General features: G+C 32.4%; 1 protein-coding gene across 3 annotated transcripts; it reads right to left on the bottom strand.

Moving 5' to 3' along the window:
- Positions 1 to 4,854: 4,854 nt before the first annotated feature.
- LOC127083000 (equilibrative nucleotide transporter 3) lies at positions 4,855 to 7,948 on the bottom strand. Of its 3 annotated transcripts, none has more exons than XM_051023238.1 (8): positions 7,790 to 7,948; positions 6,987 to 7,052; positions 6,403 to 6,663; positions 6,180 to 6,323; positions 5,990 to 6,095; positions 5,721 to 5,896; positions 5,210 to 5,629; positions 4,855 to 5,092 (listed from the first exon to the last, which is right to left on the bottom strand). In XM_051023238.1, the coding sequence occupies exons 2-8, from the start codon at positions 7,041 to 7,043 to the stop codon at positions 4,982 to 4,984; spliced, it is 1,275 nt and encodes a 424-aa protein (XP_050879195.1). In that variant the 5' UTR covers positions 7,044 to 7,052; positions 7,790 to 7,948; the 3' UTR covers positions 4,855 to 4,981. The 3 variants fall into 3 exon arrangements, with proteins under 3 accessions (XP_050879195.1, XP_050879208.1, XP_050879202.1); XM_051023251.1 differs by lacking the exon at positions 7,790 to 7,948 and adding an exon at positions 7,247 to 7,369; XM_051023245.1 differs by lacking the exon at positions 7,790 to 7,948 and having other exon boundaries at positions 6,987 to 7,195.
- Between the last annotated feature and the right edge of the window lie 7,604 nt (positions 7,949 to 15,552).

Below are 15,552 nucleotides of genomic sequence, written 5' to 3'. Positions count from 1 at the left end.
TATGCCACTACTATTCACCCACTTGCAACCAAAGATGGGAATCTGAAACTTCTCGTAATCAAACACCCAAATGTGCTCAATAACTCCAAAATATGACAAATTTGCATATTTGGGGTTTAAGTCCTTCATACTTGATATATGCATTGCTTCAGCTAGCACGGTGACACCACTATTTTGCATAGTACTCTTATCATCTTGTTCTTTGGTATAAAATGTGTATCCATTAATTGAATATGCGCTATGAGAAAACACATGCAAACTTGGACCATATGCCAAACATCTCAACCTTTCTGTTACCGAAGAAGGATCTGAAGAGCGCTTCAAATAAATATGATCCTTCAACCATTGTATGAAACTTTGATTGTGCTCTATAACTATCCAATTTTCATTTCTGTTCGGATTTAACCTTCGGAGTACATCCTTGTGCATTTCAACATATGGCTCAACCTCATTATTATTGTGCAGAACATACAAATGAACTTGATCCCGTTCATCCCTTGATATTGTCACAATTTTATTCCCAATTAATTTTTTACCTTCCATTTTGTCGAAAATCTGAGCTCTGGGGAGTCCAATCGATTGAACGTTAGACAAATATTCAGTACAAAACTCAACAGCTTCTTCAACAATGTATCGTTCAACAATACAACCCTCTGGTCGACTTCGGGATTTCACGTACCCTTTTAATATTTTCATATACCGTTCAGCAGGGTACATCCATCTCATATAAGCTGGTCCACACAACTGTGTCTCTTTCACAAGATGAACAACTAAATGAACCATTATGTCAAAAAAAGACGGAGGAAAATACATTTCAAGCTCACACAAGGTAATTACAATCTCTTTTTGTAGTGTTGGTAAGATCTCGGGATCGATCACCTTACTACAAATTGACCTAAAGAAAAAACACAATTTAGTTATGGCACTTCTTACTTTTTCTGGCAAAATAGAACGTATACCTATCGGTAGAAAATGTTCCATTATAACATGGCAATCATGTGTCTTCAAATTCTTCAACTTGAGGTCTTTCATAGAAACAAGTCTTCTGATATCAGATGAGTATCCTTCTGGAACCTTAACTTCACTCAGAGACTTACACAAAATTTTTTTCTCCTTTCTAGATAAAGTAAAAGCAGCAGGTGGTAGATATGTTCGTCTTCCTTTCTTCACGGGTGCTAATTCAGTTCTCATTCCCATTTTTAACATGTCCTCCCTTGCTTTAAGGTCATCCTTAGACTTGCCTTTTATATTGAGTAATGTACCGATAACACTATCAAATACGTTTTTTTCAATATGCATAACATCGAGAAAATGTCTCACGTACAAAGACTTCCAATATGGCAATTCAAAAAATATCGACCTTTTCTTCCACCCACCTTTCACAATCTTATGTGCAAAAGGCTTGCCAAACTCAGTACGCACATCTTTCACCTTTTCAAAAACTTGTTCACCTGACAATGCGGGTGGAGCTCTACGATGTTCGGTGTCTCCATTGAATGCTTTTCTCCACCCACGGTAGTGATGTTTAGAATGTAAGAATCTACGATGACCGAGAAACACATTCTTCTGGCAAAGTTCCAATCGAATCGTATCGGTTCCGTCTTCACAAACAGGACACGCACGTTGACCTTTAATGCTATACCCAGATAGATTCCCGTATGCTGGAAAATCATTAATTGTGCCAAACAACATCGCCCTCAAATTGAAACTTTCTTTCCTATATCCATCATAAACCTCCACACCGTTCTCCCACAAAATCTTTAAATCTTCGATCAGAGGTGTCAAGTATACGTCAATGTCATTCCCTGGTTGTTTAGGCCCAGAGATTAACATAGATAACATCATGTACTTACGCTTCATACATAGCCACGGAGGTAGGTTATAAATCATAAGAATCACAGGCCATGTGGTATGTGAGATACTTTGAAGACCATGTGGGTTCATTCCATCAGTAGATAATGCCAATCGAAGGTTTCTTGCTTCTGATCCAAACTCAGGATAATCATTATCAATCTTCGACCACTGTGGTGAATCAGCCGGATGCCGATACATTCCATCAATAATTCTTTCATCTGCATGCCAAGTAAGATGTCTTGCATCGGTTTCACTACGAAACATGCGCCTAAATCTCGGAATTATCGGAAAATACCATAAGACTTTTGCGGGAGATAATCTTTTCTTATATCGAGACAAACCGCATTTAGGGCACTCAGTTAACATTGCATATTCGTTACGAAACAAAATGCAATCGTTAGGACAAGCATGTATCTTATCATAGCTCATGCCAATAGAGCACAACATTTTTTTTGCCTCATAGGTTCGATTAGGAAGAACATTATCATCCGGTAGCATTTCTCTCATAAGGGCCAACAACTCTGTGAAACTTTTATCCGACCATCCATTACCCGCCTTTAAGTTGTACAACTTTAATACCGCAGAAAGTCTTGAGAATTTAGTGCAACCTTTGTACAACGGTTTCTCAGCATCGCTTACCATCCTCTCAAACATTTCAGGACAATCATGAAGATCTTCTTCCAGTGCTTCTACAATCTCTTCAACTCGATCACAATCGTATGTTTCCGTGTCTTTGTCGTATGAAGCATAGGTCGTACTACTTTTTCCACTCGATTCAACATTCTCGTTAATTTTCTCACCATGAAATATCCAACACTGATAACTTTGATCAATTCCATGCCTCAGCAAATGCGATTTCAATCCATGTGCGTCAACCTTACCAATATAACAACAACGCAAGCAAGGACAATGCATTCGTCTGGGGTTTTCAGCGTGTTGAACAGCATACTTAACGAATTCCAAAACCCCACTCTCGTACTCTTTGGTCATTCGATCGGCACAGATCCATGTTTTATCCATGGTTTTCCTACTTATTAAAGTAAACAATTAAACCATGTCGTATAAAATTATTAACAAAGTGGTTGTAAATAGGTTGAAGATTATTATTCCTCCAACTATCTCTCCTTTTCAATCACGCTTTGTATTAGGGAGAAATATTCATGATAATATTATGATGGCATAAAAAATGGATCATAACATACATAAGATAAAAGGGAAGATAAGATATTTTGTGATTAAAGTTTATCATAATATACATAAGATAAAAGTGAAATATTTGTTATTTTTATTGTTAGTGAAATATTTGTGCAAATTCATAATTTAATCAAGCGAATTCTTAAATTTTTCTTCTTTTATTAATTGATTATATTGTAGTCTCTATTTCTAATATATTTCTAAGTTAATTGAAAAACCATGTTGAAACAAAGATCGAAGGTGGACTGGCTCAAACTGGGAGATAGTAATAATAAGTACTTCTATGCTTCTCTCAAAAGTAAGCAAAATCAAAGTAATATTAGTTCCATGACTATGGAGTATGCTAATATCTTAACTAAGCATGAAGAGTTTGAAAGTGAAATTATGAGGTTCTATAGCAATTTAGTTGGCTCCACTGCAACCAACCTCCAAGGCATTTGCTAATTTTTACCAGGGGATATCCAACATCTATTAAGTTGGTCATGCAGAAATTCAACGAGTTTTCTCAAGTTACTGGTTTGGAGGTTAACCCTAACAAGTGCAGTCAATAAACTAAATATTTCAATAACATTTTTATTGGTCAAGATTTCAACAGGGCAATAGCAAAACCATTAACAATGACAGTTGTGGTGGATAGTAAAAATTTGATCAAGATTGCAACAGGGCAATGGACAAACCACAAGCATTGAGTGTAGATTCAAACAGGACAGCCATATGCTAACACCAAACAAGCACATTTGAACTCATTGCATTACAATCAAACAAGCACATTTTTAGAGCAGAACGTACCGTGAGAGGCGAGTGCGGCGGTCGAATGTTTCGTTGACGGCGGAGGGACCCTCGACGGCGGATAAAAGGGTTTTCGGAAGTTGAAGGAAAATAGGGTTTTCGTGTTTTGGAGTGGAAGGCGTGATGTTGTGTGCTGTCGTCTTTTAGAGTGGAAGGTTGCTGGAGATTGAGGGGAATACGAGTGCGGCGGAAGCGCTGTGAGGTGAGTGAAAGGTTGCTGGTGAGTGAAGAGGCAAAACAAAAGAACAGAGAACGAAAGCGCTAAAGTCTGAAATTTTATTTTTATTAGACCTTAGACAGCGCTTTTGGGGAAAGCGCTTTCTAAGGGGGGCCTTAGACAGCGCTTTCCAAAAGCGCTTTCTAAACCCCCCCTTAGACAGCGCTTTTGGTTTTATTTTTTTTTTAAAATTTAAAGACTTTAGACAGCGCTTTTTCAAAAGCGCTGTCTAAGGTCTATATTTAAAAGCGCTTTCATTATTTTCTTGGAACATTATCAGCGCTTCATTTTAATTTTAACCTTAGACAGCGCTTTCTTTTAAAAGCGCTGTCTAAGATGCGCTGTTAATAGTCCTTTTTGGCGTAGTGTGTACCGCTCTTCAGGGTACATCCAACGTAAATAAACTGGATCATAAATTCTAATCTCCCTTCTTAGATAAAGAATTAAGTGAACTATAATGTCAAAGAATGATGGAGGAAAAAAATCTCTAATTGACACAAGATAATTACAATCTCATATTCTAACTCGTATAAATTTTCCGGATCAATGACTTTAGTACATATAGCATTGAAGAATAAACACAATAAAATTATAGTTACCCTTACATTCGTGAATAAAATGTCAAGGATAACATGAATTGAACATCATTATTTTCAATTTTATTAAGATGTTAGTTTGTGTTATTGCATGAGAAATGCTTGACATAATTGATTAAGCAGATTAAACAGTTTTAATAATTAGTGTAAATAAATTAAACTATCCATCAATCACTAAAATCATCTCATATATGGCTCTTAAAAAAATCTAAAAATTAATAATAATCTAACAATATGATTTTTTTAATACCATAAAAAAACTTTTACAGAGAAAGTTCATACTAATTAAATCTAAATCAATAAAAAAAACACTGTAATTTAAACATTTTGTTTAGAAAGAATCTTTGCCTATGATCCACAACCAGCCAAGAGTACCACCAGCAAATATTCCACATAAAAGACAAATCACCAGCATATTCCCCAACGCATTTTGCTCAGGAGCCTGCAACAAAAAATAATATATTTAATGAAAAAAATACTTTAAATAATTATAATTTACTAGTTTAATATTCAATATTTGACTATATATTCATTAGTTAAATAACTAGTATAAACTTGCCTTGTAACCTCTTGGTGCAAGTGTGAAAACACAAACGGTTAAATAACCGTTTGTGAGTCCTAAGAATGAGGTAAGAAATATCATCCATCCTTGATCGCCATATTTTGCCGTGAAATAAAATGCCGGAATCAACAAGAATCTCGAAAGGATTGCTATTAGTAAACCCTTTCTTGATTCTAACTTCAACCATTGCACAAGTGGAATGTATCTTGCTATCAAATCCAATACATTATACATAACAATCAAAACAATTGGATACCATGTGCCTAATTGATGTTCTCCGGTGTTTTCGTATAAAAATCCAGGGAAGATCGATAGTGTTATGACGTATATCAGAAACAAATCAGCTGCATAATCGATGTTTGCGAGAAATAGTTGTTTGTTGCTAAGCCGATCCACTTGTTTGTCATCGTGTTCGGCCTACAGAAGTTCCGAATTTATCATGACATAATCGAAAAAAATGATTCTGCAAGATTAATGAATTAGTATTATTTTGTTGTAGATGTCTTACTTGATCATTAGTCTCTGTTTTAATGCCTGCAGCTGCTAAGTCGGCTGCAACAGTTTTCGATCCCTCTGAGGCCGCTTTCGCGCGATAGTATTTGACTATGGGTAATTTGGTGAAGTAGATTGCATAGAGAAAAATACATAGAAACTCGATTAATGTTGAGATCGCCAAGAATAGTACTGCAAAGAAAACAAGTACTAATAAGAAAATAATGCCGCAACAAAATCAATTAAAAAGGCGAAGAGACGAGAAGATTGTAAAGAGTAACATACTTGCTCCTTTGCGAAGTCCATTGCTAGATTTTTCGAAAGCTAACTTGGTTAGGACTCGGAGTAACGAAATTAGAGCACCTGATGCTGCCAAACCAGCAAGGAAAGACTGCGTAATGTTAACAATGTTAGGCATTACGAACAAATTTAACTAGAAAAAATCGAATTCAAACATGTTATTTGAAAGACAAACCTGCACGAATTTGGGACACATAAAATAGAGATCTCCAACCATACCACCTTGGACAAAAGCATCAGCAACTCCAAAACAAGCCGATAGAAAACATATAGCAAGATAAGGTCCGATTCCACCTTTTCCGGATGTTGCAAGATCCAACTGTTGTAACCGATTACAGAAATCGGTCAGATATTAGAGCAAGAAAGTAAAACATGGAATTTGAAAGTGGTTTACTTACAATGAGAATCAAGAAAGTGGCGACAAAGAAGAGTGTGAATCCAACCACGTTCCGGAGTCGAGTATTGATCTTGGACTCATAGTGTGTCATTACTATCAATGTTCCAATTGCAAATGGTTGATAAACCAATGTAAGTACCCTTGAAGGATGATAATTTGGGAACAATTGGTAATAGTAATCTCCTATGGTTAAGATACTGTTCCATGAAACTAGAGATCCAAGTCCAAGAATGAAACAAACTGCTATTGCTCGGTTTTTACCCTGTTTACATCAATTGAAATTGAAATATATATATATATATATATATATATATATATATATATATATATATATATATATTAAGGTGTTTAATAAGATTGGACACCTATGAAACACCGACACGGACATCAGTTACATGTAATCAATGTCTATGTTGTGTAGTGTCACACTGAAAGGGACACCAAACACATATAATCCGTGTCTATGATGTTTAAGTGTCACACTGAACTGATTCCGACACCCGACACATATAATCAGTGTAGTATGGCTGTTGTGTAAGCGTGTCTTTGATCAGAGGTGTCTATGTTATAAAGTGAGACACTTACCTCAGGTTTTCTTGGCTCTTCGGAGCCATTGCTAGTTATCCTATCATCCATGAGCATTTTACTCCACTAACAAAAGATAAGGTTAGTTAGAACTTTAGAAACAAATAGGTCTGAGAGGATATGGAAAAACCTATTTTCACCAAAAACCACTTCATGACTTCAATGACTTAGGAACAATAAATACAAAAAATGAATAAAGTGAGAAGAAAATAAGAATTATAGTATGGTAACAAGATTAAAAGAGAAGTTTTCATATTAACCTTAAGATGAGAGTGAGAGAGGATGAAGACAAAGTTTGGTCTCTAGATCCAATCATTTGAGCTTGTTTCATTTGAAAATTAATGTTCATTTGCATAACCTCGTAACAACGTTGTTGTTATCATCAACGTGACGTGGTAGAGTCATGTCCATTGCCATTAAGCGACATAATCATTGTTGCTTTATTATTATTAATTATTATTATTATTATTATTATTATTATTATTATTATTATTATTATTATTTTTATTAACATAAATAAATATAAAAATAATTTACACAAACTTCATATAATAATCTATAGTTTATTTATTTATTTATTTCACATGGTGCTATGCTATTTATGAAGACAAAAGAATGATGCATCAAAGAAACAAAGAGAATGTGCAATTAGGTGAATCTGATAAATAAACTTATAGAGAGAAAAAAAAAGCAGAAAGTGGAGAGTTTTCATGGAGTAAACAAAAAAGAAAAAGAAATATGTGAAAAGTAACATTTATTATATTAAAGTGATAATAATATAAGCACACAAAAAAAATACTAACCAGCAATTGTTGTGTAATTGAGTAGATTTTGGACTGTGTGGCTGCTAAGTGTTCATGTTTTCTTGGAACTGAACAGACAACGAATAGTAGGATGGGTTTATGAATTTTATAATTCCATTCCAAGATCCAATACTTATGTCAATATTACTATTAATTTTCCTTTTATATAATATTCTGTTACTATTAATTTTTGAGATATGTTTTCTTTTAAAAGCCAAAACAGATTTTTGGGATATTCTTAGGGATATGATTTTTTTTCCTTATATATATTTTTTTATCTGTTAGGCATGTTATTGCGGAAAGTATTTCAAAGAAAGTGTTTTCCAACTTTGTTTTGTTTTAAGTTGGTTGCGTTCATTAAATGCTTTTACATCTTTTTTTTTACTTTTGGTACAAGCTTTCACACCTTTCTATCTTTGGATCTTTGACAAGAATTTCTCATATTCTGAACTCATATGGTTTTTATTAGGTATATCAATTACGATGGGACAAGAATTTCTCATATTCTTAATTCATATGGTTTTTATTAGAGATATCACGGATAGTATTCTTTGAATAAATATCATATTTCTGGGGTAACAAAAAAGACAAGTTTGGATTTTTCTTATAAAAACCCATAAAATAATAAGGTGGAATAAAGAGTATAGTCTAAAATTTTGAATCTGTAGACAAAAGTCCAAAAAAAATAATGGAGCGTGAAACAGACATATTAAAAGTACAAATTTAAATCCTTAAATGGATTTTGTCACCCTTATTTATGAGTATCATATCAATAGTCATTGATATTAATAAATATTATTATTCAAATAAATAAAAATATGTGAAATTTTTTATATTATCAAATATACAGAGATTTATTTTAATTTTAAATTTAACACAAAATATTATTAATAATAATATAATACTACTACTAATAATAGGAATAATAATAATATGTAAAATTTATTTTATTCCTTTTTTACTAAATAAGTATAACCTAGGTTAAATAATAATAATAATAATAATAATAATAATAATAATAATAATAATAAGGCAAATGTTATCATGTGCCCTTTAATGATACATTTATAGAAATATTCTTTTGGAATGCGTGCATTTAATTTCTTGAAATTTAAAATTTTGTTTTATTTTACACAAAATTTTTAATAATAGTAACTTTAACTTGTGCTCCAAGGGCATAAGTTAGCAAGACCCTAATAATAATAATAATAATAATAATAATAATAATAGTTTAGATTCAACAAAAATAATATTTAAATAAATTTGATAACTAATACACGTGTTAAGAAAATTAGACAATATTTATTGTTTTGGGGATTAAATACTATACATTGTCAACATAAAATTTTTACATAGTCGATTCATCGTCATTGCCCCGTTTGTATTATTTTATAGATTTTTAAAATAAATGTTCAAATATCCAACGTAATTGACGGTATAAAATCATTTTACACCGGCGGTGTATTTCAATTAAATTCTTACCTTTTATACTTATTTTCTGTAACTATTTTTATAGTAAAATATTATTATTATTATTATTATTATTATTATTATTATTATTATTATTATCAAAATAATAATATTAACATTTACTATCATCTTGTGTGATTTGAATATACCATGTTGTAAATATTATTAAACAAAAATATTTTTCAAATTTATTGAACAAATAATGTTTAATTAAAGTTAGGAGATTGTATTATTAATATTTTAGTTGAATTAGATAGCTGCGTGTTGCCGATTTAGAATTCAACTTCACAAACAACATTTTTTTATAGATATATTGTGGTAAACAAATGATTAAAGCTATAATAATGAGATTTCTAAGAGATCTTTAGTTGACCACTTTTCTTTCTCTTTTCTCCCTCTTATATATTAAAAATTCATTACTATGGAGATATCTTTGAATAAAATAAAATATGTCACAATCAATTCATAAATTTCGTTACTTATTAGATATTCACGAGTAAAATTAACGAGTATTTAATTATCATTAATTTATAAATATATATTTGATGATATTTGTATTTAGGATAATTTATTAAAGTTATTAGGATAAACTATGTTGGTTGTTCCCAAAATATCCCAAACTTCACATTTAGTCCCTCATAAATTTTTCTTTAAAGATTGATCATTCTAATATTTTTCATTCACACTTTTGGTTTCTCTTGTCAACGTCCGTTAAGAGAAACTAGTGTGACATGTCACGTGGAAGTTTTTGGTGATGGGATGTACATGTGGTATTGACAGTATGGCAAATATGCCGACGTGACATGCCACTAATACTACAAATAATACTTTTAATATCGCACACAAAAGAGATGTAATCTCGATTACTGAAGTGACGTAATGAAGGACGACATGAAAATATACCACTTAACACATCGGTTAATGAAAAATTGATGGCTAAAGTTATCTGATTATGGGTTTGAACTCCAACATCTGCATTTTTATCATTTACAAAGTTGGATGACGCGCCCAACATAAAATTTCAGTTTTGTTAAAAAAAATCGAGGTAATAACACTATATTATTATGTCGATTTTATTTAAAAATCGAGGGGTGAATTACATAACCATATCACAGAATACATAACCATATTTTGCATATTTCTGAAACAGAAACATTGTACATGCATTACAGAACCATATCGCAGAAGAACAACAGTTTACACCAAATGAAAAGTCAAAATTGGACAAACCTTATAATTTTACAACAAAATTAAATCAAATGATTAACCAAAAAAATCAATTACCAAAATAGAAAGTCTTGGAGGCTGCCCAAAAGTTTTATGCTAAGATTTGTCATTGATCGTTAAAAATCTATAATTTGAACAACAATTTAAACCAATTAGGATAATCAACAACAACACTAAATCTTTAATAAAATGAATAAAAAAGAGTAAAATGAATAATTATAAATTACTAAGTGATATAAAACAGTTGCTTACTAGTTTTCTCATATTCCCTTTTTATGGTCACGACGAATAACATGCACATTATCTGAATCATTTTCATTAGATGATTGGCGTGCATGTGTTACGAAACAAGGAGTCTCGTAGCTAAAATCTTGATCTTCATCAGAAAGATATTTTCCTTGAAGAATAATTGATCTTCTAGTATTAGAAGGATTAGTGACATAAAAAACTTGTTTTGATTGGGTTGCCGTGATGAATGGTTTGTTCTTATAAGTTATCTTTCGAAGATCAACCTGTGTGAATCATAACTAACTAGTTTCAACACCAGTGTTACTGTTAATCCATTTTCACTTAAATAAAGACACTTTAAAAGAAACATAATCATTCTTCATAATCTCCTCAATAAACCCAAAGTACGCTATAGATGATACTATATGATTGTTATCTTTGGCACTAGAGAGGTACATGGATTCAACTTCAATCATAACCCCACTATTGTGCATGGTACTACGACCACCCTTTGATTTTGTATAAAATGAGTATCTAGATGTAGTATGCACTCCAAGTAATTACATTAAACTTAGGCATACATGACAACCATTTAATTGTCTCCGATGCACAAGTAATCTCTTTAGAAACACTTCCATTAAACCAAGTTATGAAAGTTTTTCAGTCAGGTTATTCAATATATACAAATGTGCTTGAGGAATTACATCTCAACCAGAAGTTTTAACATTTAAACCTTAAGTACCTCTACCATCATATCTTCCCTCATGACGAGACTTGGAAATTCATATAGAGTTAGCTTCTGACAAATATATTGTACAAAACTCAATAGTTTCTTCTGTGATGTACCGTTCAACGATCAAAGCTTTCGACCAATGATGATTCTTTGTATGCCTTTTGAAGATCTTCATGCATCGCTCAGGATACATCCACCATAAATAAACTGGACCACAAATTCTAGTCTCCCTTACTATATGAACAACTAAGTGAACCATAATGTCAAAGAAGGATGGAGGGAAAATATCTCTAATTGACACAAGATAATTGCAGCCTTATATTCTAACTCACGTGAATTTTATGGATCAATGAATTTACTACATATAGCATTTAAGAATAAGTATAATCTGGTTATAGTTACTCTTACAGTCCTTGGTAAAATGTCACAGATAGCCACTGGTAGAAGTTGTTGCATCAAGACATAACAATCATGAGATTTTAAGCCAACTAATTTGTGATTGTTCTCTGACACAAGTTTATTCACATTTGACGAGTACCATTGGGGAACTTTGATACCCTACAAACAATCACAAAAACTTTTCTTTTCTTTTTAGACAGAGTGCAACAAGTTGGGGGCGAATATGTTCTATTTCCTATTTCTTTTAGAGTTAACTCTTGTTGTATACCCATCACAACCATATCTTCATGGGATTTTTTAGTATCTTTTGTCTTGCCTTTAATGTTTAGAAGTGTTTCAATCAAACTGTCACCTACATTTTTCTCCACACGCATCACATGAAGACAATGCCTTACATTAAGATTATACCAATATGGAAGATCAAAGAACAACAACCTCTTTTTCCAACTATTTTTCTCCACGGGCTCTTTTTGTTTACCTTTTAGTTTCTTTCCAAAGACAACCTTAATGTGTTATTGTCTTTTATAAACTTCCTTCTCGGTTAAGGGCTTTGGAGCAAAATCAAACTCATGTTCTCCATTAAAATCCTTATGCAATCTACAATATGGATGATTAGGTCTTAAATATTTTTGATGCCTAATATAAACAGTCTTTTTCCATTTTGTAATTGGTGGTGGCATGTATCAAATTCACATATAGGACGCACTTTGTGTCCCTCAACATTATACCCAGACAAATTACTGTATGCATAAAAGTCATTGATTATGCAAAATAATATGATATGCAACTTAAAGTTATGAATTTTATACGCATCATCAACATCAATGCCTTCCTCCCACGAAAGTCTTAAATCTTCAATCAATGGAGTTAAATACATATTTATGTCATTACCTGGTTGTTTTGGACCCGAAACCATCATTGATAGCATCATATATTTGCGCTTAATGCGCAACCATGGATATAGGTTATAAATTATGATAATAACATGCCATGGCGTATGGTTAGTACTAAAATTACCAAAAGGGTTCATTTCAGTGGCGGAAAGTCCAAGCCTAAGGTTTCTTGCTTCTAGTGCAAATTCTAGAACAAGGAATCAATTTTCTTCCATTGCAATGAATCAGCTACATGGTAAATTTTTCCATCACACATTTTTTCATTTGCATTCCATCTATTATTATTTGCATCATTTGCGTTAGAAAACAATCTCTTGAACCTTTAAATTACCGATAGGTACCACATCACCTTGGAAGGAACACCCTTTCTAGTTACACTATCATCGTCTTCAACACCATTGGCATTCTTCTTGTAGCGTGACTCCCCACATCTTGGGCACTCCTTCAAGTTTTCATATTCTCTCCTATATAATATGCAATAATTACAGCATTAATGTATTTTGACATAATTCAAACCCATTGGACACAATATCTTCTTTGCCTCATAACTACGGTTCGACAACGTGTTACCTTCTGGAAGCATTTCTTGCAACAATTCAAGCAATTCAGTGAAACTTTTATTCGTTCACCCACCTTTTTTCTTAAGATTAAATAGTCACAACTGAAAATCTTGTAAAACTTTTGCATCCCGGATACAACGAATCTTCCATGTCTTTTTACAAAGTATCTATCACATTAGCATTCTTGAAAGCATCTATCTCAATATCACGAATTATGTTTTCTAGAGTATCATTCATAAACTTATTATCATCTTCAACTGTATGTGACAAAGGTATTTTTTGTCACTTCACCATGCCATACCATTTAGTGTAATTTTGAATAATTTCATCACAACCTAAATGATTGAATATTTTATCCTTTGCATGTTTGTGCATATTTAGGAAAAATTTACAAGGACACCAAAAAATCCCCTTCTCCTTAAGAAGTTTTTTTCCCACAAAATTAAGAAATTGAATCACTTCATTCTCATACTCTTTACTTAATCTATTGACTTTCATCCAACTACAATCCATAATCACATACAACGTCTGGAAAAAAAATACACAACCAACAATAACTACCAGAACAACAACAAATACCATAACAACATTATAGTAAACAATATAACTCTCAAAAACCAGAATAACAACAACAACAACAACCACATACGACAACAACATCAACGATAGAACAACAACAACAACAACAACGACATACGATTACAATATCATCGACGTAAATAACAACAACAGTAATGGAGAATTTGTACATATCAGAAATGTGATAAGAGACTCAACGGAGAATAATTATAGCTTACTTCCTCTTTAGAGAAGAAGGATGGTGGTTCTGAGTATTGTTTTGTTTGTTAGGGTGCAAAAAGTGAATGAGACAAAACATTATAATTCTGAAAGAATAAAAATTGTTTTTAGAATTTTTATCTCGGTTTTCTTCAACAACCGAGGGATAATATACGACATAAAATGTATAAAAAATAAAGGCATCTTTTTAGTTGTAAATAAAACATAAGACTGTAGGAGCTGGGAATCAAAGCTCAAACGTTGAACAATATTTTACGTCAGTTTTCCTAGAAAATCGAGTTGAAAGATAAAGTTTCTTTAAAAAAATAATATATAGCGCGTTCCAGGTCATTTGATATCGGTTTTTCAATAACTAGGGTGAAAGTTTCGTCATGAAATATAATACTTGTAGTATTGCACGTCACTTAAGGTCAACATCATAATTGACTGTAAAAACGCGTTAGATAGTGGAGGTTACAATATTTATATATTTTTTCTACTTCTATAGTGTCTACTTATTAGAAATACAAAGTTTATAGAAAACCATGTATGTTTTTAACAAAAAAGAAGAAATTCAATAAAAACAAAAACACAAGAACATAAGGGGAGATAAACCATGACCCCTTAAGAAAAAAGTCTTAGCCTAGGGGTAGCAATATTGTCGAGCAAGTAATCGTTTGCAATATCACTATGGACATAAGAAAACCAAGAGAAATATTTACACTTAAGACCTATGTTGGCGAGAGAATATGCACAATAATTGGCTTATCTATATACGTGAGTGACCATAAAATCGATATATTAAGAGAAGGCTAAACATTTGAGCTATCTAGCTTTAATTCTCCAAGAAACCAAACTAGGATTTAAGAAAGCATTAACAAATCATGGCATACTTCGTTTCTATCCAAACTTTCTTCCAATTATCTTCCATTGTATTTTCTAAAGCTATCATAGCAACATACATTTTAGTCACTAAAGCAGTGCCAAAGCTAATATAAACACAAATGTCGCCAACATGAATAACATTCTCATTTATGAATATGCCACCACAAGCACATAAAGAAGGGGTGCCTCTGGGCAAGCCATCAATATTACATTTAAACCAACATGCCGGAGGAGGATGCCAAAGAACCTCATTTTCTTTAATACCTTTCAAGGATGAATGTGATGTCAAATTTGTTCAAGATGATAAAATTAAAGACGGAAGAATTGGATAATTTGGAAGTGTGATTGCAAACTAGCTTGGCCTGAGAGGAGATAATGGTGATGCATGCTTTCCAATTAGTATATGTCATACCCTAAATTTTACCCTGAGTTTTTCACTCGTATTTTCTCGTGCATCTTATCAGTTAAAAGCATTCATTAAGATTTAGATGAAAAGTTAGGAGTTCTGGCATTTTATCTGATCTTGATCACATTCATTTAGTAATCTGTTGATTAAGAAGTCAAAAGATTTGATTTCTTGAATCTCAGCGC

The sequence above is a fragment of the Lathyrus oleraceus genome, chromosome 1, assembly GCF_024323335.1.
Source record: "Lathyrus oleraceus cultivar Zhongwan6 chromosome 1, CAAS_Psat_ZW6_1.0, whole genome shotgun sequence".
NCBI classification, from domain to species: Eukaryota; Viridiplantae; Streptophyta; class Magnoliopsida; order Fabales; family Fabaceae; genus Lathyrus; species Lathyrus oleraceus.
This window is presented reverse-complemented; position numbering and strand designations above follow the sequence as displayed.